General features: G+C 39.6%; 2 protein-coding genes across 6 annotated transcripts; one reads left to right on the forward strand and one right to left on the reverse strand.

The window, feature by feature from the left end:
* The first annotated feature begins 420 nt into the window (after positions 1 to 420).
* Positions 421 to 14,048, forward strand: LOC104240033 (factor of DNA methylation 1-like). Of its 5 annotated transcripts, none has more exons than XM_070171466.1 (7): positions 421 to 792; positions 9,371 to 10,268; positions 10,859 to 11,040; positions 11,292 to 11,381; positions 11,545 to 11,832; positions 11,969 to 12,187; positions 13,708 to 14,048. In XM_070171466.1, the coding sequence occupies exons 2-7, from the start codon at positions 9,371 to 9,373 to the stop codon at positions 13,936 to 13,938; spliced, it is 1,908 nt and encodes a 635-aa protein (XP_070027567.1). In that variant the 5' UTR covers positions 421 to 792; the 3' UTR covers positions 13,939 to 14,048. The 5 variants fall into 5 exon arrangements, with proteins under 5 accessions (XP_070027567.1, XP_009793116.1, XP_009793117.1 ...); XM_009794814.2 differs by having other exon boundaries at positions 427 to 579; XM_009794815.2 differs by lacking the exon at positions 421 to 792 and adding an exon at positions 8,972 to 9,078.
* Positions 14,049 to 20,842: 6,794 nt separating this feature from the next.
* Positions 20,843 to 22,361, reverse strand: LOC104240034 (probable CCR4-associated factor 1 homolog 6). The gene is made up of 2 exons (XM_009794819.2): positions 22,016 to 22,361; positions 20,843 to 21,924 (listed from the first exon to the last, which is right to left on the reverse strand). The coding sequence occupies exon 2, from the start codon at positions 21,808 to 21,810 to the stop codon at positions 20,983 to 20,985; it is 828 nt and encodes a 275-aa protein (XP_009793121.1). The 5' UTR covers positions 21,811 to 21,924; positions 22,016 to 22,361; the 3' UTR covers positions 20,843 to 20,982.
* Positions 22,362 to 23,533: the final 1,172 nt, after the last annotated feature.

The raw sequence follows: 23,533 nt of genomic DNA on the forward strand, positions 1-23,533 counted from the left end.
TATATTTTGTTATATATATTTATATACACATCTCTGTATGTATATACAAATTTTATATACTTTTATAGTTAACGGCCATAAATAGTTATAGTCGCGAGCTAAAAGTGATATTTGCCCAACTATCAAGTCCAATGACAAGCCCATGATACTTCTTGGGCTGACGTAGAAAAGCCCAATATTACAATGGGATTAATTGGGAGAAATTCAAAAATAACCAGATTTAAAAGTGATCGTTCAAAAATAGTCAGTTTTAAAATTAATCGAAATTTAGCCACTTTTCATATAAAAATAAATCTGAACGAAAATACTGTTCAAAATTCAGAAAAATACTGCTAACATTTCCTTTTTTGCAGTCGGTGCCTGGGAAAATGACAGCTGTCCTTAGAGCACAAGGCAGTTTCTTCGTGAAGCGCGTCACTCAGGACTGAGCAGAAAAAAGACACTCTCCCTTTCCTCCTGCTAGCCTGCCACCACTTTAGGTTTGTTTCTACTCTCCAAAAAGTGAAAAGACGACGGAACACTCCGTACAACGTCGATCACCGCCTGCATTTTGTTGTTAGAGCTCACACATTTCTAGAGGTATTAGAATGCAGAAAATTGCTTTTGCTTTCTCCACACTGTAGTTATTGGTTTTGTCTACAAGCTTTTTCTGCGTTCTTTCGTTGTCCTTAGTTCTGTGGGAGTCGGTATTGGGGTTTTAAGAATTTAAGCTTCAGAGGAGCAGCTGTAACTTGGCTGTTATACTACCGCTCTTGCGAGTCGTTCGTTGCAATTTTATATCCAAGTAACTCGGTAAAGTCTGACCAGTTTTCTTGTTATATGTGAAATGTTATTTTGCTTTCATACGTTCTTTTGTGTTTGAAACTCTGGATTTCCTTGTATTTTAGAATGTAACCACCTCTTGGCTATAAAACTATTTGTTCATTCGCGATATTCAAATGTTAGTAAGCTATTAGTAGGGTAGAGACTTAAACCTGCATTTATGAACTAATTTGTCAGTGTAAGATTGTACAGGGCCTATGGGCTCTGAGTCAATATTTATTAATCTTCTCCTTACTGTCTGCAGTTTCAAGTATTCTAAATCAAGTGCACAAAAAACTTATCCCCTCTCAAAGAGGCTTATGGTTATCTTTAGTTCATGCGGAGGTTTGCACATAATTAATTCGAGTTCAGAATTTTATCACAGCCCGTTTGATTACTGGGTTCGAAATATATTTTTGTACTTATTTATTGGATTTTTTAACACATGTACAAGGTCTTAACCAAAGTTGTTGGATTCTGATGAACCCACAGGATGATAATTAGATCTGCCTCTGAGCTCATGCATCAATTAAGATTTTGTGTTAGTTTGTCTAGTAACCATGAACACCACCCTTAATATTTTGTCAAGATTTTACACTTCTGATAAAACACTTTTATTTTATTTTGAGATATATTTTCCAAATGGATCTTTAATCTACTTGTTTTACTTCGTTGTCATCTTCCTATTCTACCTCATCAAAGTGCAACAACAACAACAACGACCCAGTATAATCCCACAAGTGGGGTCTGGGGAGGGTAATATGTACGTAAACCTTACCCCTACCCCGAAGGGTAGAGAGACTGTTTCCAGGAGACCCTCGGCTCAAAAAAGCAACAGGAGCCGATATATTAGTACCATAAAAATGCATAATAAAATAACAGCAATATAAGAGATATGAAATACAGAATACGAAATACGAAATAGATGGCTGGTATAGTAAAACTAGCAGGTAAAGCCCTGCATCAATAGACGACCAATGACATTCTTAGTCTAACTCCTAACTGGCTGTAGAAATATTCACACTTTCCCCTAACCTACAACCTTAATGCTCGACCTCCATAATTCCCTGTCAAGGGCCATGTCCTCAGTAATCCTAAGTCGCGCCATGTCCTGTCTGATCACCTCTCCCCAATACTTCTTAGGTCGCCCTCTACCTCTCCGCGTGCCCACTACAGCCAGTCGCTCACACCTCCTCACCGGTGCATCAGTGCTCCTCCTCTGAATGTGCCCGAACCATCTGAGTCTTACTTCCCGCATCTTGTCCTCCATGGGGGCCACGCCCACCTTCTCTCGAATATCTTCATTCCTAATCTTATCCATCCTTGTATGCCCGCACATCCACCTCAACATCCTCATCTCTGCTACTTTCATCTTCTGGATGTGTGAGTTCTTTACCGGCCAACATTCAGTTCCATATAACATGGCAGGCCTAACCACTGCTCTATAAAACTTACCTTTTAGTAACGGTGGCACTTTCTTGTCACACAAGACTCCCGACGCTAACCTCCACTTCATCCACCCCACCCCTATACGGTGTGTGACATCCTCGTCAATCTCCCCGATCCCCTGAATAACCGATCCAAGGTACTTGAAACTACCCCTCTTGGGAATGACTTGAGAGTCAAGCCTCACTTCAACTCCCGCTTCCGTCGGCTCAACTCCAAATTTGCACTCGAGGTATTCCGTCTTCGTCCTGCTCAACTTGAAACCTTTAGACTCAAGAGCATGTCTCCAAATCTCTAGCCTCTCGTTGACGCCGCCTCGTGTCTCGTCAATTAGAATAATGTCATCAGCAAATAGCATGCACCATGGCACCTCCCCTTGAATATGATGAGTCAGTGCATCCATCACCAGGGCAAATAGGAATGGGCTGAGCGCAGACCCTTGGTGCAACCCCGTAATAACTGGAAAGTGTTCAGAGTCGCCTCCTACTGTCCTAACCCGAGTCTTAGCTCCATCATACATGTCTTTAATCACCCTAATATAGTCAACCGGGACCCCTTTATCCTCTAAGCAGCTCCATAAGACCTCCCTAGGAACCCTATCGTACGCTTTCTCCAGATCAATAAACACCATGTGGAGATCCTTCTTCCTATCCCTGTACTGTTCCACCATCCTCCTAATAAGGTGGATAGCTTCTGTGGTAGATCGCCCCGGCATGAACCCGAACTGGTTGTCTGAAATAGACACCGTCCTTCGCACTCTCATTTCTACCACTCTCTCCCAAACTTTCATGGTATGACTTAGTAATTTGATGCCCCTATAGTTGTTACAGCTCTGGACATCACCTTTGTTCTTATACAACGGGACCATTGTACTCCACCTCCACTCTTCAGGCATCCTATTAGTCTTGAATATAACACTAAACAATGCAGTAAGCCATTCCAAGCCTGCTCTACCCACACACCTCCACAGTTCAACCGGAATTTCGTCTGGCCCGGTAGCTCTGCCCCTTCTCATCTTACGCATTGCCTCCATGACTTCATCGATCTCAATGTCCCTACAATTACTTAATTCATGGTGACTGTCGGCATTCCTCAATTCCCCAAGTATAATATCCTGATCCCCTTCTTCACTTAGAAGTTTATGAAATGTGGAATTTTGCCAAGGTGGAGATTTGTTGAAGTTTGGCAAAATGCCAAAGTCCCACATTGGTTGGGAGTTAAGTTTGGGGGGGATTTTTCCCCTATAAAAGAAGGCCTAATGTTTAGGATTGAAACACACCTCTCATTTGCCTTCTCATCTGTTTAAGGCATTTGTATCTTCTCTCTTTAGTATTATTTCACTTGTATTTTTGGAGTGGAATAAAATATTTGGTTGTGTCCGAGGAGTAGGCAAAATTAGCCGAACCTCGTAAATTCTGGTGTTCCCTTTATTGTTGTTTTATTGTCTTATTTATTATTTGGTGGCTGTCATAATTTTTGGTATAGTAGTTGTGACTTATTCACACTATATACATTTGGCTTCCGCAACAATTGGTATCAGAGCCAAGGTACTGTCTAAGTATGCTCTGTGGTTGCAGCATAGTCTGATCTTCCACATCAGAAAAGATTTATCTTGGTAACTGAGTCAAGGTTCTGTCTGAGTATGCTCTGTGGTTGCAGCTTAGTCTGATCTTCCACACCAGAAAGGAAATAATCTTGATTTGTGTCGTCAGCTATTAAATAATATTTGTGTCAAAGATGGGAGACAATAAACAAGAAGAATCTACATCAAGTGTCAACAATACGTCATCATTGGCATCTTCGCTTATGACAAGAATTGTGTCAAATGCGAAATTTGCGGTCGAAATATTTGACGGGTCCGGACATTTTGGGATGTGGCAAGGCGAGGTTCTAGATGTCCTTTTTCAACAAGGGCTAGATCTGGCCATTGAAGAAAAGAAACCAGATGTTATTGGAGAAGAAGATTGGAGAATTATCAACCGTGTTGCTTGCGGTACCATTCGATCCTACCTTGCTAGAGAGCAGAAATATCCATACACAAAGGAAACTTCTGCAAGTAAATTATGGAAAGCACTGGAGGATAAATTTTTGAAGAAAAACAGTCAAAATAAATTGTACATGAAGAAGAGACTGTTTCACTTCACCTATGTTCCTGGTACCACGATGAATGAACATATCACCAGTTTCAATAAGTTGGTTACAGATTTGCAAAATATGGATACAACTTATGATGATGGTGACTTGGCCTTGATGTTGTTGGCGTCACTTCCTGATGAGTACGAGCACCTTGAAACTACTCTACTCCATGGAAATGACGAAGTTTCTCTCAGAGAAGTTTGTTCGGCTTTGTACAGCTATGAACAAAGAAAGCGAGAAAAACAGAAGGGCGGAGAAGGAGAAGCACTATTTGTGAGGGGTCGTCCTCAAAATCAAACGAGGACAAAGAAGGGAAGATCCAAGTCAAGATCCAGACCCAGCAAAGATGAATGTGCCTTTTGTCGAGAAAAAGGGCACTGGAAGAAAGACTGTCCGAAGTTGAAGAATAAGGCCAAACATAACAATGGAAAGGCCATTATGGATTCAAATGTAGCTGATTGTGATGATTCAGACTTCTCATTAGTTACAACAGAGTCATCAACATCATCAGACATATGGTTGATGGACTCGGCTTGTAGCTATCATATGTGTCCCAACAGGGACTGGTTCGTGGAATTTCAAGAAGGAGAATATGGAGTCATCCACACAGCGGATAACAGCCCTCTTACCTCATATGGCATTGGTTCAATACGATTAAGGAACCATGATGGAATGATCAGAACATTGATAGATGTTCGATATGTACCGGATTTGAAGAAGAATCTCATCTCTGTGGGAGCCCTAGAATCAAAAGGGTTCAAAATCATTGCAGAAAATGGAGTGGTGAGAGTATGCTCCGGTGCACTAGTGGTAATGAAGTCTAATCGGAAGAATAATAATATGTACCGCTATCGTGGCAGTACAGTTATTGGGACAGCGACAGTGACATCCAGTGATGACAAAGAAGCAGAAGCAACCAAGCTATGGCACATGCGCTTGGGACATGCTGGAGGAAAATCCTTGAAAACTCTATCAGATCAAGGATTGTTAAAAGGAGTAAAGGCTTGCAACTTGGAGTTTTGTGAGCATTGTGTTAAAGGGAAACAGACAAGGGTTAAATTTGGTACAGCGATCCATAATACTAAAGGCATTTTGGATTATGTACACTCTGATGTTTGGGGTCCTTCCAAAACACCTTCATTGGGTGGGAAGCACTATTTTGTAACCTTTGTTGATGATTTTTCCCGAAGAGTATGGGTGTATACAATGAAGAGCAAAGATGAAGTGTTGGGAATTTTTCTCAAATGGAAGACGATGGTGGAAAATCAGACAGGCAGGAGAATCAAGTGTATTCGCACAGACAATGGAGGTGAATACAAAAATGATCATTTCAATAAGGTCTGTGAAAATGATGGCATCATCCGACACTTCACTGTTAGACATACACCACAACAGAATGGAGTGGCAGAACGTATGAACCGGACCTTGCTGGAGAAGGTACGGTGTATGTTGTCCAATGCTGGCTTGGGCAAAGAATTTTGGGCTGAGGCAATTACATATGCATGCCACCTCATTAATCGTCTACCATCTGCTGCTATTGATGGCAAAACACCATTTGAAAAATGGTACGGAAAACCTGCTGTAGATTATAACTCTTTGCACGTGTTTGGCTCAACTGCATATTATCATGTGACGGAGTCAAAATTGGATCCAAGGGCAAAGAAGGCTATTTTTATGGGAATTACTTCTGGAGTCAAAGGATATCGCTTATGGTGTCCTATGACAAAGAAAGTAATATTCAGCAGAGATGTTACCTTTGATGAATTTGCTATGGTAAATAAGGTAACAGAAGATACCAAACAAAATGAAGGTGCTTCTAAGCAGGTGGAGTTTGAGGGAAAATTTATTTTTCCTACACAAGAAGCAGAGGAGGAAACAAATGAAGATTACCCTCTGGAAGGAGAGCCAGTAGAGGAGATTCCAACTCAGGAATCTCAACAACAACTTGAATCAATAGCAACCAGCAGGCCAAAAAGAACAATAACGAAACCTGTTCGTCTCATAGAGACGGTTGCTTGTGCAACCTCAATTGTAGCTGATGATGTTCCTACTACTTATAAAGACGCTGTCCAAAGTTCAGAAGAAGATAAGTGGAGGATTTCCATGAATGATGAAATACAGTCCCTTCATCAGAATCATACATGGAGATTGGCCAATCTCCCGAAGGGAAAGAAAGCAATTGGGTGCAAATGGGTATTTGCAAAGAAAGAAGGATTTCCTAACCAATTAGATGTTCGCTACAAAGCAAGATTGGTGGCCAAAGGATATGCTCAAAAGGAGGGAATTGATTACAATGAAGTGTTTTCTCCAGTTGTAAAACATTCCTCCATTAGAATTATGTTGGCTTTGGTAGCACAATTGGATTTGGAACTAGTTCAGATGGATGTAAAAACTGCGTTTTTACATGGAAACTTGGAGGAGGAAATCTACATGACTCAGCCAGAAGGATTCAAAGTTGCTGGAAAAGAAAATATGGTGTGCAAACTTGAAAAATCGTTGTACGGATTGAAACAATCTTCTAGACAATGGTACAAGCGATTTGACGAGTTTATGTTGCGGCAAGGGTACAAGAGAAGCAAATACGATCATTGTGTGTATTTGCACAAGCTTAAAGATGGTTCCTTTGTATATCTTCTCCTATATGTTGATGATATGTTGATAGCTTCCAAGAATTTGGAAGAAATTGATAAGTTGAAGATTCAACTGAAGAAGGAGTTCGAGATGAAGGATTTGGGTGAGGCAAAGAAAATTCTTGGCATGGAGATAATTAGAGATAGACGTTCAAAGAAACTCTGTTTATCTCAAAAGGAATATTTGAAGAGAGTACTTCAACGTTTTGGCATAGATGACAAGACTAAGCCAGTTAGTACTCCACTTGCTTCCCATTTTAAGCTAAGTACTACTATGTCGCCAATGGATGAAGCTGAACGAGAGTATATGTCAAAGGTACCATACACAAATGTTGTTGGTAGCTTGATGTATGCAATGGTTTGCACAAGGCCTGACATTTCACAAGCTGTTGGAGTTATTAGCAGATATATGCACAATCCAGGGAAGGAGCATTGGCAAGCTGTGAAGTGGATTCTACGGTATATTCATAATACTGTAGATGTCGGGTTAGTTTTTGAGCAGGAAGACAATCAGTCTGTAGTTGGATATTGTGACTCAGATTTTGCGGGTGATATGGACAAACGAAGATCAACTACTGGTTATGTGTTTACTTTTGCAAAGGCACCAGTTAGTTGGAAGTCTACTTTGCAGTCAACAGTTGCTTTGTCTACAACAGAGGCAGAGTACATGGCTATTACAGATGCTGTGAAAGAGGCAATTTGGCTTCAAGGATTGCTAAAGGAGCTTGGTGTTGAACAAAAAGGTATCACAATTTTTTGTGATAGTCAAAGTGCTATTCAATTAGCGAAGAACCAAGTTTATCATGCAAGGACGAAGCACATTGATGTTCGGTATCATTTCGTACGAGAAATCATAGAAGAAGGTGGAGTCACGGTGAAGAAAATTCATACTACGGAGAATCCTGCTGATATGCTGACAAAGGTGGTGACTGCGGTCAAGTTTCAACATTGTTTGGATTTGATCAACATTGTTGAACACTGAAGATTGAAGATGAAGACACAACCAAAATTTGTTATTGAGAGAGAATTGAAAATGTGGAATTTTGCCAAGGTGGAGATTTGTTGAAGTTTGGCAAAATGCCAAAGTCCCACATTGGTTGGGAGTTAAGTTTGGGGGGATTTTTCCCCTATAAAAGAAGGCCTAATGTTTAGGATTGAAACACACCTCTCATTTGCCTTCTCATCTGTTTAAGGCATTTGTATCTTCTCTCTTTAGTATTATTTCACTTGTATTTTTGGAGTGGAATAAAATATTTGGTTGTGTCCGAGGAGTAGGCAAAATTAGCCGAACCTCGTAAATTCTGGTGTTCCCTTTATTGTTGTTTTATTGTCTTATTTATTATTTGGTGGCTGTCATAATTTTTGGTATAGTAGTTGTGACTTATTCACACTATATACATTTGGCTTCCGCAACAGTCATCTCCCATCAAAACTTTGTCATCATCTTTTATGCACCTCACTTGGTCCAGATCCCGAGTTGTCCTCTCTCTCGCCTTAGCGAGTCGGAATAACTTCTTCTCCCCACCTTTGTTCCTTAGTTCCTCATACAGATGAGCAAAAGCTGTCGTCTTAGCCTCCGTCCTGCCATCAAAGTGCATTGGCTAGAATTGAGTTTCAGCTTCTTAACCTGTGTTGAGTTATATTGATCGCTATATAAAATAGTTGATCATCCTTTAAAATAATTCTGAATACTATTTGGAATTTTAAATTAGAGTATTTGGAAATAGTGCATTTTAATCGTTCTGAGATAGAACAATTCAGAACTTGGCTTTAAATTTCCTCTGAATATTCTTCTATTAGAAAAATGATAGGTTTTGCATGAAACATCCTAATCTCTTCGTCTGATATTTTTCTTCAGTATAAAATTAATTGTCAAGTGGTATGTCTGGTGGATTGAGGCGAAAATATACTGTACCAGTCAAAATACCCTTGTATTCTCCAAGTAATATCTATTTATCAAAAAAAAAAAAAAAACACTCCAAGTAGTATTTACTGTCCATAACTTTAGTGGTGTCTGTCAGTGTTGTTTCATTAAAGTTACTGGGTTATCTCGTCCTGTTGATCGGTAACACTTTTGTTCCGGTCTGCCTTAGGTTGCTTGTAACATCTTCAGCTATGATTAAAGTCCTCTAATCTGCTTGTTCCGCAGTTTCTATATATTAACTGATTTATACATGATACCTGTACCATATTGAGCTATGATTCAAGTCCTCTTTGTTGCTTGCCCCACAGTCTCTGCATATTAACTGATTTTCACGTGCGGCATAGACTAATTTTAAGATTTAACTTGATTCCCCTTGATATTTGTTTGTATTATGTACATTTTAGAATTGATTCTTCTTTTATATCAAATCCAGATGAGCAGCAGCTCAGATGAAGAAGTAGAGTTGAGTGACTCTGAGATTTATGAGTTCAAAGAGAAGCCTTATGAAGAATTACGAACTGGAAAGCTGAGAGTGAAGGGTCCAAATGGGTCCCTTAGATGTCCCTTCTGTGCAGGGAAGAAAAAACAAGACTACAAGTACAAGGACCTTCTTCAACATGCTACAGGGGTTGGTAAAGGTTCTGCTAACCGAAGGGCTAAGCAGAAGGCAAACCATTTGGCTCTTGCAAAGTATCTGCAAACAGACCTAGTAAATGAGGCCGATCCAATACCTGCACGTGCTGTGACACCAGAACGTTCAGAACCTGAAAAAACTGAACTGTTCTGTTGGCCTTGGACTGGGGTTGTCGTTAATATATCAAAGGAAGCAGCAAATGGCAGATCTCTAGACGATAAAGAGTACTGGTTGAGAAAGTTTTCCATCTATATGCCTTCGGAAGTCAAGTTTTTCTATGATAACCAAGCTAGGGTCTCCGAAGCTATTGTGAGGTTCAATAGTGATTGGACTGGTTTTAAGAGTGCGATGGAGTTCGAGAAGTCCTTCGAAGCCTCTCACTGCAGCAAACAAGAATGGAAAGCCGATAGAAGTTGCCCTGGTCCAAATATTTATGGATGGGTTGCTCGCGAAGATGATTATATAGCAGAAGGGGCTATAGGAGAATACCTGCGAGAGAAGGGGAAGTTGAAGACGATATCTGACCTAATTAATGAAGAAACACATGATAAAAAGAAGGTTGTAGCAAATCTAGCCAATGAAATTGACATGAAAAATGAAAATCTAGATAAACTACAGACAAGATTCAATTTGAATACGCTATCTCTTAGTCAGATGCTTGAGGAGAAAGACATGCTACACCGTGCTTTCTTTGAAGGTTTTCAGTTGCAAGCCTATTCTGTTTTTATTATATTTTTCTGATCTGCAGATAATGTATGAAATTTATGTTTCTTATTTCTACGTAACTGGTAAAGTTGCTGCCACGTGACCAGGAGGTCACGGGTTCAAGCAGTGGAAACAGCCTCTTGCAGAAATGCAGGGTAAGGTTGCGTACAATAGACCCTTGTGGACCGGTCCTTCCCCGGATCCCGCACATAGCGAGAGCTTAGTGCACCGGGCTGCCCCTTTTTTATCCCTGCCATGTGTCAGATGTTGTCCATTAGATAGGTGAGAATAACTAGACTTGACATTATAAAGTGCCAGCTCTGGTGTGTCTTCTCTAAAATTGATTTGTTTCATTTGTTACTTGGACGAAGGGGGTTAACTGGAGTTTATCTCTTGAAAATTGTTTTATTTACCATATCACTAACTCTAAGCATCTTACATTTTCTTCGAAAACTTGTAAGGTGATTCTAGATACTCATTTGACAAAGTTCACAAGTTAAAGAGAGGCTCCTTTTGTTGGGAATTCATCGGGTAATAGAAGTGCCACAAGTTTTATAGTATAACTTAAGTCTACTTGTGCAGAATCAAGGAAGATGCAACGCCTTGCACGTGAACATGTACAGAAGGTCCTGTTAGAGCAGGAAATGTTAAGTGTAGAGTTGGAGAGCAAGAAGAAGAAGCTTGATGCTTGGAGCAGAGAACTGAATAAACGTGAAGCCTTAACTGAGCGAGAAAAGCAAAAGCTTGACGATGAGAAGAAACAGGTATTGAATTCCAGCATGAGTCAAAGTTATATATTAATATTTCTCTTTATCGTGATAGTCCAGCGATGGGTTTATATTCTTTCAGCAGTCTCGCATGTACTATATTATATGGGGTAGAATGGAACTCTCTAGCTGCTGGTCCTCTAAAGCCAACTCTTTCGAACTAATGCTCAATACTTTCCAGTCAGTTCTGTTGGACTTTCACTTGTAGGCTGCATTATAATGTGTTGAATTTTATTTTCTTGATTCAGAATGATGAGAGAAATTCAGCACTTCAAATGGCCTCTGCGGAACAAAGAAAAGCTGATGAGAATGTCTTAAGACTGGTCGAAGAACAAAAGGTGTGTCATTCATAATCACATCTCTCCAACTCTTTGTCTGTCATGTCTTTGCATATATATATTTCTGCATATGCTACTTCCAAAACCTGCAAGTTGGGATTTCTGCTATTGTCGTTAGCACAAAGTAAATAGAGCTTTACTCATGTTGATATTAAATATCCAGAGGGAGAAGGAGGAAGCCTTGAGAAAGATACTTGAGCTAGAAAGGGAAATAGATGCCAGGCAAAAACTGGAAATGGAAATAGCAGAACTTAAAGGAAAACTAGAGGTTATGAAGCACCTTGGAGGCAATGATGATGCAGCTGTACAAAATAAGATTAAGGAGATGAACGAGGAGCTGAAACAGAAAATGGAGGAGATGGATGATATGGAGTCCCTGAACCAGACTCTCCTTGCAAAGGAGCGCCAAAGTAATGATGAGTTGCAAGATGCACGGCGCACCTTAATTGATGTATGATTTCGGTGTCAATTGCAGTAAGATTTTCAATTTCTTTATGAAGTTACAACCTTATGACATGTTGGAGTTTCATGTTGTAAGAATGTATAACTTATGAGATGCTGAGCTTTTTGGAATAAACTCTCTTTAGGGATTGAAAGAGATAGTGACCAGTGGGCGCTCCCAAATTGGGATAAAAAGAATGGGGGAAATTGATGCAAAGGCCTTTCAGAATGCATTGAAGCAGAGATTACCAAGTGCAGAAGCTGAAATCAAGGCCTTGGAACTGTGTTCCCTGTGGCAGGAAAATCTAAAAGCCCAAGACTGGCATCCCTTTAAAACTGTTATGGTTGATGAGTCGCATGTGGAGGTTTGTTCTTTGATTTCATTTTTTTGTGTGCTCTTTTTCTGCCAATTTAGTTCCTTTCAGTTAAGAGTTATGTATGGCATCTAAAGGTTTGAGGTTAAGGACTGATAAGTGATAACTTCTCGTCTTAGTTAGCTTTCAAGCTCATCCATTTTTTTTTTTTTATGGTTTTCCTTTGTGTCTGGTCAAAGCTGAAGAACTTCGTTAAAGGTAAAGTGCACTAGTACTCTTAAAGTTTTGTTAGAAAGAGCAATTTTACCCTTTAGCTATTTATGAGTGAAGATGACCTTTATAGCTTTCATACTTTATATTCCTTTACATATTGCTAATAGAGAATGTTTCTGAAGGCATCTTAGTCACTTACGGATGCATTTTTTCTACATGAATTTAAAGAACAACGAAGTCTCCTTTTTTGCTTGGTAAACCACACTACCACAGCCTGCAAACCCCTCTGCCCAAGGGCCATAGTGAATCTTTCCTATATTTTTCCCCTCTGTTACGTGAAAGCCAACCCTAACCTCATAGTTGGAGATGGAGGTTCTTTGTCACTAGACGAGCGCTACTTAGGATAGAAGAGAAAGGAATTTATTCCCTTCATTTAACAATCTACTCTATTTTCAAGTTTTCTTCTCCCCGTACTGCTATTATTTTGTACTACTTACCCTTTATCTCTCCCTTTTTCTTTTCTCTTCTTTCTTTTTTCCGTCTTTGCTTTCCTCTTCTTCTTCCTGTCTTTCCTGAGCCGAGTTTCTATTGGAAACAGCCTCTCTACCTTCATTAGGTAGGGGTAAGATCTGCGTACAGACTACCCTCCCCAGACCCCACCTGTTGGGATCATACTGAGTTTTTTGTTGTTGTTGTTGTTGTCGTCTTCTCCCCGTACTCCCAAGTTTTTGCTAAAACAAAAACCCCAAGTACTTTAATTGTATAATGAAGATCTTAGATCTGCTGCTGCTGCTTTTTTTTTCTTTTTTCTAAAGAATATTTTGGAAAGAATAATGTTATTTATACTTTTAATTTTTCTCAACGCAAATTAGCTAAATGGCCCTTCACAAATATTGTTATTGTAATCACCAATATGACTTATAGGTCAGGGGTTCGAGCATTTGAAGCAGTCACTGATACTTGCATTAGGGTAGGTTGTCTACATTATACCTTTTGAGGTGCGGCCCTTACCCGAACCCAACGTAAATGTGGGATGCTTTGTGCACAGGACTGCCTTTTTTTTGTGACATTTATATAATCTACTAGAAGTGTTAGGATCACAACGTTTGAATATTGTAAAGTCATCTTCACTGCTAAATATAATTGAAGGGTTAAATTGCTTACCTAATTAAAGTTTGCTACTCACTCTACCTTTTTTTTAAAAGGATTTTTGATATTAGAAGAAAAATAAATACTTTTGTCTCCAAAATTTACGATGCACTCTGCTCTAGAATAATCAAAAAGCAAAAGAAAGAGATAGGGAGAAGCCTATCATGTCATGTTGAACGCTTGGAGTGACCATTTTGCTGCAAATGCAGAGAATGATAGATGAGAATGATGAATCATTACAAAAGCTGAAGGAGGAATGGGGGGATGAAATCTTCAATGCGGTGACGACAGCTCTGAAGGAGATAGAGGAATACAATCCTAGTGGTAGATACATAATTAATGAGCTCTGGAATTTCAAGGAAGGAAGGAAGGCCACGCTGAAGGAAGTTACCAGCTATATTTTCAAGCAATTGAAGACACATAAGCGCAAGAGGCCATGATTGCTTGGTGCTTTTCTGTCATGCAGAATAGTAGATATTACATAGTAAATGTATATATGCACTTTAAGAATTTAGATATTTTTGCAAGTTTTGCAAGATGGTTGTTGTCACAGGGCCGTTTTCTGTCCGCCGAAAATGCTGCCCGATGTGCGGCAGTCAAGTCCCCACTTGACCTCAGTCTTACCCAATTTTCGTTCGCTTTCGAGGTTTAACACTTAGAATAAATTTAAGGCAACATGAATAAACAAAGGCAACACAGATTTACGGGAACCCTTTCCCAACCTTTTATAATAAATCAATTACAAAGGAAATTCTCGAGTTAGGCAAGGTGCTGCCACCCTTGACAGGCACCAACTCACAAAAATGGCCTACACTTGCACGAATCTGCCCTATAAAAGCCCATGCCTAAGGCCGCTCGTGGCAATGGCACATATTTTGCCATGCTCAAGCCATAAAATAGACAACCCTATGCCTATCTTTCAGACATTTTCCCTCCCTAGGTACTTAGCCCGTTTTTAAGGCTGCTAGCACACATATATATAATGTAGTCAGCCCCAAAAGTGTTTCCTATGTTCAGTTGACATCCCCCAACTGATAGGACATGATCCCCATGATCAAAACGTGTAGGACATGTCTCTAACATGCCTAAAAACGTGCTTAGACTCAGCCTATAATCAACAACTCTTGGACAAAGGCAGTTGTAACCGCCAACTGCATGGCATGTGCACAGCACACTTGAAAACCATTCCATGTGCGCTGCATGTGCGTGTTTCTTGGCCAGCTGCTGCACGCCTAAGGCTGGCTTTGCGCCCAGCATTAGCCTTTGACACTGCTTCCGCTCAATGTCATCACCACAGCTCGTCACCCTTGACTTAGCCGCACGCCAATCCGCTGCCACAGTAGCTTGTTCTTGTCAAGTCGCCTCTACTTGATCAAGTCTGCCCGTTGCCCATGCTGATTTTAACATCAAGTCACCAAGCCTTGATGCCCTTCCCTTTGCCATGTCGTTTGCCCACAAATAACTTAGGTGCCAGCCCGCACACCTAAGTCATGGCAACATCACATTGCCAATGCCACTGCCTTGGCACTAAGCTGCCTCACTTTAGCGCCGAGGTCTTTCCCGTTTTGGCTTGTCAAGCTCCCATCCAGCCCGCCTAGTTCCGTCAAGGTCTTGGCCTTGCTTGTACGCAGCCCCCTCTTGCTTTGGTGTAGTCCGTCGCACCTTAGCCCTCAAATACAAGTGTAGTCCGTCTCACTTGCTTAGCAACAGTTTGTTGCCATTGACAACACCCCCGCATTGTCCTGCATGTTGATTTTCCCTCGCACATAGGCCAATGGCAAGGCCATCATGCCAAAATCCTTGCCACTGCCGTGCCGCTTGCCGATCAGCTTTGTCAGGGGTCTAACAAACCACCCCAACCAGTTGAATTCGACGCCCTCGTCGAATAGATTCCAACACATGCTGCCATTTGCAAAGACATCACAAGTTCAGCACCCTTTTGAGAATAACGTTGTCCTTGCCCTCAAGTGCAACGTTTTTGATTTCTCATTGCATTTCTTGTCCGTCGTTCCCACAGCAAATTCAGCACGCCAACTGACTGATTTGAAAGAACCCACACTGATTTTTGGCACCCACAAACTCGAAATTTCTGCATCACTGCCTTCCTTGCCTTTTCTGAATTTCTAAGCCAAGACAGTCCCTTCCACGAACAAGCACACTGACCCCTTGTCTTGCAGTCTTGTCCATGGCCATCTCGACCTCATCACGAACCAAACCAAACCAAGCCTAACCTGGCTCTGATACCAATTGTCACACCGGCAATTTCTGTCCGCCGAAAATGCTGCCCGATGTGCGGCAGTCAAGTCCCCACTTGACCTCAGCCTTACCCAATTTTCGTTTGGTTTCGAGGTTCAACACTTAGAATAATTTAAAGGCAACATGAATAAACAAAGACAACACAGATTTACGGGAACCCTTTCCCAACCTTTTATAATAAATCAATTACAAAGGAAATTCTCGAGTTAGGCAAGGTGCTGCCACCCTTGACAGGCACCAACTCACAAAAATGGCCTACACTTGCACGAATCTGCCCTATAAAAGCCCATGCCTAAGATCGCTCGTGCTGCCCCTCGTTTGGTAAGGCAATGGCACATATTTTGCCATGCTCAAGCCATAAAATAGACAACCCTATGCCTATCTTTCAGACATTTTCCCTCCCTAGGTACTTAGCCCGTTTTTAAGGCTGCTAGCACACATATATATAATGTAGTCAGCCCCAAAAGTGTTTCCTATGTTCAGTTGACATCCCCCAACTGATAGGACATGATCCCCATGATCAAAACGTGTAGGACATGTCTCTAACATGCCTAAAAACGTACATAGACTCAGCCTATAATCAGCAACTCTTGGACAAAGGCAGTTGTAACCGCCAACTGCATGGCATGTGCACAGCACACTTGAAAACCATTCCATGTGCGCTGCATGTGCGTGTTTCTTGGCCAGCTGCTGCACGCCTAAGGCTGGCTTTGCGCCCAGCCTTAGCTTTTGACACTGCTTCCGCTCAATGTCATCACCACAGCTCGTCACCCTTGACTTAGCCGCACGCCAATCCGCTGCCACAGTAGCTTGTTCTTGTCAAGTCGCCCCTACTTGATCAAGTCTGCCCGTTGCCCATGCTGATTTTAACATCAAGTCACCAAGCCTTGATGCCCTTCCCTTTGCCAAGTCGTTTGCCCACAAATAACTTAGGTGCCAGCCCGCACACCTAAGTCATGGTAACATCACATTGTCAATGTCAATGCCTTGGCACTAAGCTGCCTCACTTTAGCGCCGAGGTCTTTCCCGTTTAGCCTTGTCAAGCTCCCATCCAGCCCGCCTAGTTCCGTCAAGGTCTTGGCCTTGCTTGTACGCAGCCCACTCTTGCTTTGGTGTAGTCCGTCACACCTTAGCCCTCAAATACAAGTGTAGTCCGTCTCACTTGCCTTAGCAACAGTTTGTTGCCATTAACAACACCCCCGCATTGTCTTGCATGTTGATTTTCCCTCGCACATAGGCCAATGACAAGGCCATCATGCCAAAACCCTCGCCATTGCCGTGCCGCTTGTCGATCAGCTGATCAGCTTTGTCAGGGGTCTAACAGTTGTCATCTCTAGCTGTAGAAGTCCAGTTAGCCCTTATATTTTTGACTCTGCGGAGTTTATCCTTTCTGGGATTTGACTGGTTACAGTTGAAAATATGCAACAGCTATATTTTTGGCCATGCTTAAAGCAGACAGCTATATTTTTGGCCACTCAATAGGCAAGTACTTTCGGTTAAATGTCGGTTTTGGCCATGCTTAAAGCAGACAGCTATATTTTTGTGTGGTTCCCACACTAGCCCACTGTTTTCATGAATTGTTAAATATCTGTGGACCATTGCTCGTAACCACGAAAATGATTTTACGTAGTATAAATCTTAGCGGCAGCTATTATAGTGAACCAATTTACGACAACATAACATCTATTAATGTCCATTTATTAGTTATCCTTAGGATAACTACTTGGCGATTGCAGCCATTTGGCCCATGTATTTGGATTTTGCGTTGAAACATTTTTTGCGGATACAATTAAGTGTTAAGAATTTAAGATAGATCTAAGCTAGATATATTTGCCACGTGAAACATAATATGACCAATTGCCACATGAAAACATAAAGTATAACAATGACCTTTGGTTTCTTTTCATTTCCTTTCATAACGATCTCTTCCCTTTACTCGAAAAGTTATTGCCTTTATGTAATAATTAATTAATCAGCTACTGAAATTAATATCAATGACCTAGTAAACTTTTTGATATAATGCTTTGGACTGGTGTTGTTATATATTTTGTTTTTTGGTCATCGGTGTTGTTATAAATTAATTCTTTAGGTTACATATGATTGAGTCCTCTGTTTGGCAAAACTTTTTATCTTACTCTGATATGCCACTAAGAAATGGTACTTTAAAAGTTCAATTTTCTTTTGGAGTAATTTTTATTTGAAACTGTGTTTGCGACCAGATTTTTTGCCCCTGGACTTTTCTCCGTTGAGACAATACGTTGAAGTATGCGATACCAAGCATTACATATAGAGATATAACGGCTTTCCATGCGGCCTACAGTATGGAGTGTTTATGGACGGATTAATGTGCAAAACCCACGAAGAAAATTGTATCATTTTGCAATACTGTCCATGGGACATGACCTATGAATTGTATCATTTTGCAATGCTGTCCATGGGACATGGCCTCCTTTCATAGGCCATGTCAATCACATTTTGCAACAATGAACATCAACGGAGAAAGAAAATTTGGGAGAAAGTATTTCCTATAGACCAATGAATATCTTCAACTCTTTGCCGAATACTACTAAACTATGTTTCACTTTGGCTCGTGTTATGTGTGATGAGAGCATTAGCATGTTAATCCAAGGATCCTGCTGTCTATGCATAAATAATAAATATCACCAAGGCTTAGGGGCTAGAAGAACAGCACAAGAAGATGTATGCAGCCAGCAGCAACCGTCCATGTGATTAGGCTTCTTTTAACCCAGACTACATCCAAGGTATAGAATCCAGTGAAGAAAACAGCATATACATTCTACGAAAGCCTGTCAGAAATTCTTCAACAGAACCGGACAAGCGTTAACTGAGATAAGTTCAGCATTGAACATGCTCGTTAGATAGAAATCATCACTATTCACAGTTACAAGACCAAAAATAGCACCACCAACCTTAGGAGGGTAGTGGAATCCGTAAACGTGATAACGCGATGTTTGTAAGAATCCCAACAGACATTAACCATAACAAGGTTCTCATAAATTGTTTAACAGAACCATGAGTTCAAAACTTGTCAGCTAAATAGGATAGAGGTCATCAATTGGTGTCTACCGCCACCACTGGTTTTTCTAGCCTCCTGTTCGCTCAACTAGTCAAGCTAATTCTTTTTTCAAGTGCATCTTCCAAGTCAAATATTCAAAACAATCTTAACAAAGCATAAGATCTACATGGAAAGATTTGAGATATTGGCTCGTGTTGTCTCAAACCCTTGTATCTATTTCCACTATACCCCAATAAGTTCTTTAACAGTGAATCAGCTCCTAACACTATATCAGTCAGTACACTTTGTTTCTGGGTTTTGGGGGGGGGAGGACATTTTATATGATAAAAGGTATACTAATAAGCAGTTGCCTTTTTGTTAATCAACCCAAGTTAGAACATACCGAAGTAACTTTCAATCATGAGGTTTCCAGTTTACAAAGACTTGAATAACAAGCTTTTGCAGAAGCAGATCAACAATATGCCAGCAAGTGTCTCACATCTTCTTTTGATTCACAAGATTAAGACCTGTCAGTGACATGAATTTCTAGCAAATAGTAAAAACAATTTTCTACCATTATGCTTCTTCATATCCAGAGACGGGTCCAAAATTTAAACTCTATGCGTTCATCTTTTAAGATTTTGAGCATTGAACTCATTATATTTTTTTGAAGTTATGGGTTCATATTTACTATTTCTGCAATTTTAATGAATTTTTACTCCGCGTCGAAACTTATGGGTTCAGTTGAACCTGTTATTAATACAATACATACGCCCGGTTCATATCCACACAATGCAGCAACATAAATTAGGTGATATCCTTTTTTTGTTGATAGCAAAGTTAATGGATCTCCTTCCACCTCCTCTCTCCTCTTTTACCTTTACTCTAATTTTTTCTCAAACTCAAAGTACGAATTCAAGACTCCAATAACCAAATTCCCTTGCAGCCTTTTATAACCCACAGAGTACAAGAATATCAGAATCACCTTGTCATTCAACAGCATAGATCAGCAGCTCTAAAAACTTCCGCAATCTGAAGTAACTGTGAATTAACATTATTAAATAATCACAGTAGACAATTAAATGTTAAACCGAGAGTCTTCCCATAATATAATTATGTAAGAAATTAAAGGACAACAAAACTACCATAGCTCAGAGACAAGGTCCCTCCTCCCAACAGAAAATCACTCCACAAGCACTACAAGAAAAAAGGAAACCAACTATCCATGCATGGCAGTAAATCTGAAAACAGAAATCCTGATGCTGATGCAACATGCTAACCAAGCTATCCTCCATAGGACATATATGGGACAAGTAAATTGCAGTATTGACAGGTAGAAGGTGCTGAAAAATGGGGTAATAAGATTGCACAAGAACAAGAGGAATAGTTCTAAACTGCAACTGACTCCACTTGAGAAAAGGGAAGGGGTTGTCCACAGACTCTCTCCTGATTTCTCGTTTCTCTCTTAGTTAAAATTGGGAAAAATCTTTTGGAGTCTACATGGCTATAAATAATTCCCAAACATAGTAACTGAACAGAAGCCTCTTATTGGTTGTAAATCATGTGATAATTTATATTCAGTTCGAGGAAGACCTTGATTAAGGATAATCGCTTGACAGTCATTGACAAACTTAATCACTACCACCTTACCCAGAACTTTTTTTTAATAAGTAATTAAAGATTTTATAAATTTATGCACTAAGCCATTGCATCAGGCATAATTACAGGTTGTGCAAACCCTCTATTGTGCCCATGCACTCACCCAGCACCATTAGCACCATTTGTTTTCAACTCCAACCAATATGTCACAACAGCACAAAAGTTCTCAATGTACAACATTATCTCCTTGCATATGCTCGCTTTCCCATAGCTCAACAAAAAGCAGAGGGGGAAAATCAGAACTAACCTGGAAACTACTAGCTAATGCCCACATATGCAAGCTTCAAAATTATATCTTTCTTATACCTGGAGCAAAACAATGAGCATTCGCACAGAAATGACACCATTGACAAATCTAAACATGTCCACATTGACACTAATAGCAGCAAAAAGGATGGAAGAAAAAAGAAGTATTAAGCCAAAATAAGGTGGATATCATAAATAACCACAAACCTTTTTACCAAAAGTATACATTGGAAGTGTGGCATCATACAGCACACACAAGTAATACATATCTATCTTTTTTCATATTTTAATTTTTAATTTTTTTTCTTCAATGGGTATTGTTCTGCCCATTCTCAACACCTAGACCATACAAGACACCTGCATACTTCTCCAGTGAACAACTGAAGAAGTTTTCTTTCAACTTCCTAAAGGTACAAGCTGTGAGCAAGCTATCTGAACCCGCTTGATGACAAACACCAACCCTCTCAACCTCCAAGAGCTCCGCGAGTTTGTTCAATCCACCATGAAGGCTATTACAGAACTTCATCAAGTGCTTGATGTCGAAAATGACAGGAAAGTACACATTCATCAAGGTAAAGAAATCCGCCTGTGTATCAGGCAAATCCTGGCAAGTCAACAGATTCAACAGGTACCCGAAATCATAGCCACTATGAAAAGTAACCCAATACACATTATCATTCAGCACAATCCCTGACGACATCAAGAGCTCCCCAAAGCGCTTGGCATCAATACCCTTCTCAATGTTCTTGGTAAAATCAATGCCACTCTGGCGCAACAACTCAATCGAATCATTGGCGAAAACATCCTCGTTAGGGTTGAATTCGCGGAAATTGAATTGCCAAATGCAGTACTTGTCTGTCCCACACTTGGGCAAGTTGCCCTTTTCATCCGAAAATGTCAGCCCTAACTGAATCAATTTCAACATATCCACGTTATCCTTTAGGGTTTGGTAATGATAATCGTAACTATTCTTAAAATTCCCGACCGGCCGGATTACGACACCGGGAAACTCCGTATCCATTGCAATGTACGGAAATTCATCGACAACTTCGCGGATTAACGCGAATTCTTCCTCCAGATTGTCAATCCAAACCTCTCGGATGAGAATCGACTCGGTTTTTGGCAAAATCGACATTTTCGCCGAAGATTTTACTTTCAGTCAAATGATAAATTAACCCTCACCACTTCCGACCATACAATCGCCGGAATAAAAACGGATTCCTTTGAAACTCTCAAACCAAAATCAGATCTGCAAGAAACAAAGTGAAAATTAACTAAATTAGCCCACCGCGAAAATAAATTTTCACATAAAAAAACGATTTTAATAAAATAATAATTACCTTTCAATAAATAAAGATTCAAACTTTCAACCATGAATCGATGATAGAAAATGAGACAACAACACCGAAATATATACAAATAAATTATGTGTGTGGAGAGAGAGCGATTTGTAAGATTAGGGTTTGAACAGGAACAATATGAGGCGGCGAAGAGAAATAAGAATTTGAAATTTTAGGGCAAAATCGAAGTGTTTTTTTATTTTTTTGGAGTTTTTCTTTTTTTATTTTTTTTGGATTTTTCTTATTCTAGAGTCTAGAGGGAGAAAAAGAGATGAGCCTTTGGGGCGAACGAGAGTGGGGCCCTCCCTTCTTGTCCACCTCCTCACTACTCCAAAAACAAACAAATAGTATATAAATGTTTTCAAGAACTAAATATTTTGGATTTTTCTATATTGGAATATTCTGTGGGAATAAAATATTGGAGGAACTTTGTTTGTTACGGTAATAACAGGGGGACAACTTATTGGTTGGCTGCATTTATGGTTTTTTTTTTTTTTCCTCGTACATATATATTTTTAAGGGTTTTTGGTTTTTCTTTTTTTCTTTTATTTTTTGGGCTTTTGATTCTTTTGGGGTTTTTGAGGGATGAAGAGTATGAAATATGATATTATGTAGAAGGAAGAGAAAAGAGTGAAATGTGGGCATTTACTAAAAATAAACACACATACTAATAATAACCACACGTCTTAAACGCTGTAGTAGAAAGAGAAAATAAACTCTTTTAATTTTACCTAAAAAATAATTGGAAATATTATTACATGTCTTAAACGTTGTGTATACAATTTTATTTATTATACACTTAAAGCACCCACAATTTTTTGGCTATAAAAGTTTTAGAATACTTAGGAAGACTAGTCAATTTGTAAAGCTAATTATAGAAGGGGATTTTCGTGAAAACGTCTTTCTTCCAATAAAGTAGTGTGCGCTTGCTCTTCCTCTTTATACGTCATAATGACGAACAAAACTTTATAATCCAAAAGTCATTAAAGAGAAAGATTAAAAAGTAGTAAAAGAAAGGTTGCAATTAAGGGTGTGGCCTAGTAGGTCTCATGTTAAAATAGTGATTTTCTTCCCAATTTGTCAAAAATTTGATTAATAGAGTTACTCGAGGACGGACGTGTGACACCGCTTGGGCGGAAAATTTTAGTACTAAAATATATATATATATATATATATATATATATATATATATATATATATATATATATATATTGTGAGCACGTGATTTTTGTTTTACGCAACAATCGCTCCAAAAGAAACAAAATAATAGCAATTGGTCTTGTTGTACATTTGTTGGATTTTTACGTGGCATTTTTTGCTAGTTATTTGTGATTTTCCCATGATTGTTTTATTCAAACAAAAATAAAAAAAATATATGTCTATATGTCGTGTGAACCGTAATCCGTTTATTAAAAGAAAAAAATAATAAAATGTGTGCATCCTTCATTGTATTTTGTCATTAAGTGTTTAGTATAATTAAATGTCGATGCAAGTGATAATTGTTATTTTGAATATTAA

The sequence above is a fragment of the Nicotiana sylvestris genome, chromosome 3, assembly GCF_000393655.2.
Source record: "Nicotiana sylvestris chromosome 3, ASM39365v2, whole genome shotgun sequence".
NCBI lineage: Eukaryota > Viridiplantae > Streptophyta > Magnoliopsida > Solanales > Solanaceae > Nicotiana > Nicotiana sylvestris.